The sequence below is a fragment of the Amphimedon queenslandica genome, unplaced genomic scaffold (genome assembly GCF_000090795.2).
Source record: "Amphimedon queenslandica unplaced genomic scaffold, v1.1 AMPQUscaffold_13509, whole genome shotgun sequence".
NCBI classification, from domain to species: Eukaryota; Metazoa; Porifera; class Demospongiae; order Haplosclerida; family Niphatidae; genus Amphimedon; species Amphimedon queenslandica.
This window is the reverse complement of record NW_003546255.1, coordinates 5,118-12,162: the sequence shown is the minus strand read 5'-3', so window position 1 is coordinate 12,162 and position 7,045 is coordinate 5,118. Positions and strand designations below refer to the sequence as shown.

Sequence of the window (7,045 nt, the reverse complement as noted above, 5' to 3'; positions counted from 1 at the left end):
TGAAGCATTCGGTATTGACCACACCCATTGGCCCACCCACCTGTAATGAGTGACTGAGGACAGTACTGACTTCAATTGATCCGATCCATTCAGAAGAGCCAATGAATGGTTTCTATAATAATAATAAATAATTTTAATTTATGTGATAAAAATTTATGTGATATGTGCAATGCAATAAAAATGGGGATGATTTCGGAGCCAATTTAAAAAAAACCATGGGCTATAGTACAGGGTACTTTTCAGATTTTGGCCAATTTTTTAAAATAGCCATAACTTGAAAATTTGAAGTCGGAATCAGCTCAAACTTTCTACACAGCATAAGGACATCAATATGTATCAGAAAATGTAATAAAAATTGGGTGTGATTTCGGAGCCATTTTTTGAAAAAAACCATGGGCTATAGTACAGGGTATTTTTCAGAATAATGGTTTTTTATAATATTACTTCATAAACTTCCATCCCACCCCACCCTCTCTCTCTCTCCCTCACCTCTTTATCTCCACAATCAACCAGTGTCTGCTGTATCTCCCTGTGGGTAGGAACAGGTGCATCAGTGTAGCCTTGACAACGAAACCAAGACCATATTGTCTGGAGGGATCTATAAGCACAGCCCCAACCCTTAAGAATGAGGGATAGAAACAAAGAGATATAGAGGAGGAGAGTTCATACCTTGTCATTAAACTTTTCTTGCATGTAATGATAATAAAGATAGCTACCATTCACCAAAGCTAATCCGTCGCCACCTAATGTTATTAATAATAAATAAATAACATTAATTTAGAACCTTCTGTCAAATTTAATGACACGTGTGGATCAAACAGGCGTGCCTCCTGCTTCCAAGGTGACCATTGTCTGTTAGTCTTTCGTAGAAACGGTCGATTAGTTGGAAGGCAAAAGGTTTGATGGAGTTTAGTTCGAAGGGAGAGAAGAGAAGAGTCTGGAAGAGGAGAAGGAATGACCCTGATATCAGTAGAGAGAGGGAGGTCAGGGTATGGGATAGTGATGGGAACATGTTGATTGGGTAAGTTAAAATGAAAGAAAAAAACTGAATGAATGTCTTGATCATTAGTAGCTTTATCAACCTAAAAAGTAATAATATATAAATTATAAAGAGAGGAGAGAGTTCTTACCATGATGGTTTGTGCTATTAATTTTATTTGTTCCTGTAGTCTGTTTCTCAGTTGCTTAGCAACCAGACGAGTGTCGATATCATTGCAGAATAAACCAATCAAATCAAAGGTCACTGGTAGGACTAAAGTGGGTGTGGTCATTGGTGTCATGGTAACAGTGAGAGGGTACAGACCAGACGAAGATGGACTCTTCTGAAGTAGTTCAACAACAACTGGTGGCTGCAAAATAAAAATGTGACCATAATTGACAAAAGGTACCTTATGGCGGGTAGTGAAATTTGTCTTTCTAGCCCAAGAAATCCAACTTCCTGAGCCCCATTCATCATAAAATTACTCCACAGGATGCAAAAAGTTACCATGAAACTTTTAGAAACAATGATTGTCTAACAAAGCACTCACAGGTTGATATTTTCCATTATAACAATCATTTTTAAAATCCGCCATAAGGGCCCTTTTGTCAATTATGGTCACAAATGGTAAATAAACTATTGTAAAAATAGAATTCGATCATCATAGTACTCATCATGTAGTCACAGAGCTTATTTTTAATCATATAACTTTTACAATCTAATTTCAAACTGTGGCTACAACAAATAAAAATAATATAAAAAAAGGAAAAAAAAACATCGATAAGTCTGCAATGTATAATTGTGCAATCATCAAGAAAAATGATTAAAATCGATCTCTGACAACAAATCCCATCCCATGTGCTCCAGGCCATCTTTTTGCAGATCAAAATCACCATCTCTTGGCTCTTCTCTAAGGCCACTTTGCCCATTTTGCTGCCAATTAAAATCATCTTTTACTGGCATTTCTTGCCTCATGGTACTTGTTGTAAATGGTGCTTGTCCCTCCTGCCCAGGGACATTTTCAGCATTGCTTGAATCTTTTTCACTATCACTGGTGATAGGGAAAATATTTCGTATAAGGAGGTGTAAGTCGACAAATAAACGTTGAAACCTAATACATTTTAAGAAAGGTTTTGCCTCTGTCCTACATCGAAGTATGCTTTGATCCCAAAGAGTAACAAGCCAGTCATCAACAGTTGGTAACTGTCGCTGCTTCATGGTTCCTGCCAATACAAATGGAATTTCACTAACTAATCCCCAATCTTTCCCAGTGTGCTCTTGAAAGACTTTTTTAAATTCTTGCATTTTTCTTTCAACTTCAAATTTTATACCCTCTTTATTAACAGAGTCCTGATATTCATGGTTCAGTTGAAGGACAAAAAAATTAGCAAAAGTGAGTACCACAATTGTCCTCTTCCACATTTCTGGTTCCATTAGTCGACCAAGAAATGACAGCATCTTCTTTGCATTGTCAGCATCAAGGCGATTATCCATCTTTATCGCTATAAGGATAAGGTCATATCCTCTTCTTGGTGTGTTCTCAGCAATGTTCTTCAATATTTTCTTTTCTGAAATACCTGCTTCACCAAAGCCAGCAGTGTCGTATATCTTGATTCTTATGCCCTCACGTTCTCCTTCATGGCACACAACCTGTGTCTGACAAGCCCTTGCTCCAGCCTTAGATATTGCAACAATATCTCCCATCATTGCATTGACAAGACTCGATTTTCCTACACCCATCAGTCCTATAATAAGGATTTTCACACTGTCTGTCCTTTTTTTGAGCCGCTCTGACTTTATTTTAACTTCATTTTTATCTACACCGTGTGTAGCTTCAGCTTCATCTGTAATAGCATTATCTTCTCCTGTAATATTCTCATTTGGCGAGGGAAAGTGTTCAACAGAGCCCACGAATGATGATTTTTCTGCTTCTGCCATATTAAAGTACAAGAACTATGCTGGCTATAATAATTATGCCCATAGTAACTATCTTAATTTTGATATTCTTACTACAACTCTAAATACATTTACAACTCAACTACTACTTGTAAAAATACTGAAGAAAAATGTGCAATAGCAATAACAACTGTAATGATAAACTTTGCCATATGATCAAAGTACATGTAGCTGTAGGTCTATCAGTTTGTTATTTACAGAAACTTACAAACAAATAGCATATAATAATAGTCTACATAAATAGTCTGAAATACCTTGTGAAGTAATATTTTCAGCAGATTTGACAAAGCCTGTATTGTTTTTGCTTTTGCCATAGTGAGAAAGTATGGTTTGTGTGGTTTGACAATAGCAAGATTATCTTATCTTTTTTACTACACAACTCTCCTACACATATGTGATGATTAATATCTTATTCTCCTCATCAGTTCATCTTCCATGTACTTTATGTTTTAGTGACATGTAAGAAAAGGTAAACTTAGCAGAGTCAAACCCTAATTAAAATGAAAAGATGAAATCAATAAAGTGGTCCAGCCAGCACTTAGATGACTTAGTTATAAAATATGATTGCAACATAATAACATCAGCTGCTTACGAGCCATACAAGAATCAATATCATTTTAGAGCAGACCAATCATAGGTCACTGGTAAGAATGATCAGTGGTGAAAGGGTACAAGGTATTAAATATAATTTAGAAAACACACAAAAGCAGCTAGTTTAAAAAAAAAATTCACAGATACAAATAGGCAATGTGAAAATTATAGTCAACATAATAATGTTCAGTCAAAATTTAATAATGCTATGCAACCAATTTTAGATCAACATGCTCCAGACCATCTTGCAAATTACAACCATCATTAATTTGGTTATTTCATATTGCTTGACAAATGTATACTTAAGCTATCTTGTCATTATTCTACTAATTTTGCCAAAAAATAACTACAAAAAAAAGTTAAAACTATCTAAAAAAAATGTTGTCAAACAAAAATTATTAAAGCTTAATAAAAGTTTCAGTTAATGTTCAGGTAATAATTCAGCATTCACCTCTTGAACTAAATCCATCTCAACATGCTGTAGGCTACCATCATCAGGGCTGCCACCTTCCTCCTCACTGCTACTAGACTCTTCTTCTTCACCTTCAGAATCACTACCTCCTTCTAAAGTGGCATGAAATTCCTCAGGCCCATTGATGTTGGTACTTTCTTCATAACCGGTAAAGAGGAATTTTATTTTGAGTCGCAATTGATTTATCAAACGAAAGATACCCAAACGCTTCAGAAAAGGTTTTGCCTTGGTCCTACATCGAAGTACGCTCTGCTCCCAAAGAGTAACAAGCCAGTCATCATCTGTTGGCAATTTTCGATCCTCTACTCCTCCTGCCAATACAAACGGGATATCAACCTCCTTTTTCATGTGCTGTTGAAAGCGCTCCTTGAATAACTTATTTTGCTCTTGTAATTCTTCCTTAATTTCATCTTCAGTATACTGCTTTGAAGGATTATTATTAAGCTGAGTAACAAATAAATTTGCAAAAGTAAGGACGATAATTGTTCTTTCCCACTTTCCTTGATCCATAAATTGCACAAGACGTGAAAGCATTTTAATGTTTGCATCAAAACGATTATCCATCCTCAAAGTAATGAGTATGAGATCATATCCTTTCTTTGGTGCCTTCTTAGAAATATTTTTTAATACTTTCTTTTCAGAAAGAGCTCCATCACCAAACCCAGGAGTATCATATATCTTGACTCTTATACCATCGTGCTCTCCTTTATGATACTGTGTTTCCGTTTGAACAGGGTTTGCCCCAGCCTGAGCTACTGTAACAATATCTCCCATCATTGAATTGACAAGACTTGATTTCCCTGTACCTGTCAGCCCCATGACAAGGATTTTTACATGGTGCTTCCTCCTTTTGAGCTTTGTTGCCTTCTTTCCAAATTTATCATCTAATGGCACCTCAGTAACATCTTCTTGAGAAGGAATTTCACTTGGTGAGGTGATATCTTCAAGGGAGTCTACAAGTCGTGTTGCCATATTGAGAAGAATGAGAAGAAGGAAGTACTGTGTGTTTAGACAGTATTTGGAGGAAGGTCAAATTATTAATAACCATGACCATAATAATCATTAATTTATACTAACAATAGGATTCTATGAGTAATCAACTATTCAACACTATTCTTCACTACATAACAATACACCTCTTCTAAGTTAAATCTTTTGCTTCTCAATTAAAAATTTTAGCCCATTTAGGGCTTGAGCAATAATAATTAAGTTAAAAGATTAAAATTATACGTACATATGTATTATAAAAAATTGTCATTTCTCAAAATCGTAAACTGATATCCATCAATTGTGCAAAATCCTCCTTAATTAAATGTATCACTATGAATGGCTTACTTTGTCCAGTCCAGTTGGTGTGAATACAATATGCTTCTCTTTTTCATCCTCTAGCAATACTTGTTGTCCTGGCAACCAAAGGACACACCTACTAATGAACTGCTGCAACCGATCGACAATGACACTCTCTAAAATAAAATTAATTTTAATTATTTATCAAGATACGTGTACCTGTTAAATCCTTATATGGTAAATAGCATTTAAATTGTGCCGTTAGGTGAAACATCACTCCATTATGATTAACATAATCCTTTACATTTTTATCAACAGACAATTGCACAAGCCCCTTCTTTTCTGATACCCTGTAACCTTTAACTATTTCATCACTATTAATGATCAATAGTATATTGTTCTCCTATAAAATCATGTGATAATCACGTGATCAACTGACACACCCACTTTATCAAAATTTTTAATAAGCTTTCTTTATTTCTTTGGCATCAGCAGTCCGTGGTATCCCAAGTATCTGATAATAGTCCTCTTTATGAAGAGGGGCTGGAAGAATAAAAAAAGATGGGTAAATTGAAAAAGAAAGAAAATTAAGTCTACTCTGGTAAATTGTAATTTACCATTAGAATGAATTCCTCTGTTGGAGTGTGTCTTCATATGATTAAAGTAGTGATTGCTGTATCTAGTGATACAGTAAGAAACTTCTGCTGATCTCAAAACAGAAGATAAGCGAGAGGAGCTCAGAGCAAGATGGCCACAAGAAGATGGAGAGAGTGAATGATGGAAATGGAATAGTCTAACGAATCTCTTCATTGTTGGATTCGATGAGAGTAACTAGTAGCGGATGAATATCTGAGTAAATAAATGTCTTTTTCTCTCATTACCTGTTGGTTTCTGGTAAAAATAAGGACAATATCTCGTCCACGTTTTTGCATGCTCCTCGTGAAAAGAAAGAAATAATTTCAATTTGACTAATTTAGTTATTTGATCATACCGCTCTATTAGATAATTTACGGCATATATAAATAAAGCATTAAAAGCAAAAAATGACAAAGTTTTTTGTATTTTATATTTCCTGAGGTCTGATGGGCATACACAAATTGTAGCTTGCCTAAAAAGGAAAAAGAGAATAGTAAATTGCAGATTGAAAGCAGCCACAAAAGTCTTACATTTTGATCCCAAAAATTCATCCCTTTCCAGCCACAACCCTAAAAGATCATATTGACATTACAATTGTACATTATCAAGCGACCATGTACTTTTCCATTTATCAAATTAATGTCCTCAGGGCCAGTGTAATGAGGATCAAGAATCAAAAACCTAAAAATTATTATAAAATTATTTTTAAGGTTATTTTTCCTACTTAATGTCACCAGACTGCTCGTCATAGTCAACTCCTAATATGGTATGAGCTAGAACCCCGCCCCCTATCATTACGGGTGTGCCCTGGTTTCTAAAATGATGCTGTAAAAGACGACCGGTACCAGCGATATCAGCTCCTCTTGAGCAGTGATGAATACGAGATTCTATCTGAATAATGAAGCATTTGGTATTGACCACACCCATTGGCCCACCCACCTGTAACGAGTGATTCAGGACAGTACTGACTTCAATTGAACCGATCCATTCAGAAGAGCCAATAAATGGCTTCTATAATAATAATAATAATAAATAATTTTTAAGTTAAATTTATGTGATACGTGCAATGCAATAAAAATTAGGGTGATTTCGGAGCCAATTTTTTGAAAAAACCATGGGCTATA

The 7,045-nt window shown here is 35.2% G+C and overlaps 2 protein-coding genes across 6 annotated transcripts in view; both read right to left on the bottom strand.

Annotated features, from left to right (window-relative positions):
• Positions 1-5,972, bottom strand: part of LOC105316479 (ufm1-specific protease 2) — a 6,683-nt gene extending 711 nt beyond the window's left edge. For 2 of the 5 annotated variants that reach the window (XR_002189754.1, XM_020007044.1), the window contains exons 1-9: positions 5,903-5,972; positions 5,733-5,828; positions 5,505-5,688; positions 5,334-5,461; positions 1,131-1,349; positions 785-1,082; positions 670-743; positions 490-618; positions 41-112 (exon numbers count right to left, since the gene is read on the bottom strand). Coding sequence is in view for 4 of the 5 variants with exons in the window: in XM_020007044.1 (XP_019862603.1) it covers positions 41-112; positions 490-618; positions 670-743; positions 785-1,082; positions 1,131-1,349; positions 5,334-5,461; positions 5,505-5,559 (975 nt within the window). In the remaining variant the exon portion in view is untranslated. Of the gene's footprint in view, positions 1-40; positions 113-489; positions 619-669; positions 744-784; positions 1,083-1,130; positions 1,350-3,189; positions 3,427-3,823; positions 4,998-5,333; positions 5,462-5,504; positions 5,829-5,902 lie in introns of those variants that run through there. The other 3 variants (XM_020007048.1, XM_020007058.1, XM_020007052.1) reach the window with 3 other exon arrangements.
• Positions 5,973-6,257: 285 nt separating this feature from the next.
• LOC100635637 (ufm1-specific protease 2-like) overlaps positions 6,258-7,045 on the bottom strand; it is a 1,918-nt gene continuing 1,130 nt past the window's right edge. The window contains exons 5-9 of the mRNA XM_003383529.3: positions 6,861-6,932; positions 6,646-6,812; positions 6,542-6,602; positions 6,452-6,490; positions 6,258-6,393 (exon numbers count right to left, since the gene is read on the bottom strand). Of these exons, the coding sequence (XP_003383577.1) occupies positions 6,349-6,393; positions 6,452-6,490; positions 6,542-6,602; positions 6,646-6,812; positions 6,861-6,932 (384 nt within the window). The 3' untranslated portion in view covers positions 6,258-6,348. The remainder of the gene's footprint in view (positions 6,394-6,451; positions 6,491-6,541; positions 6,603-6,645; positions 6,813-6,860; positions 6,933-7,045) is intronic.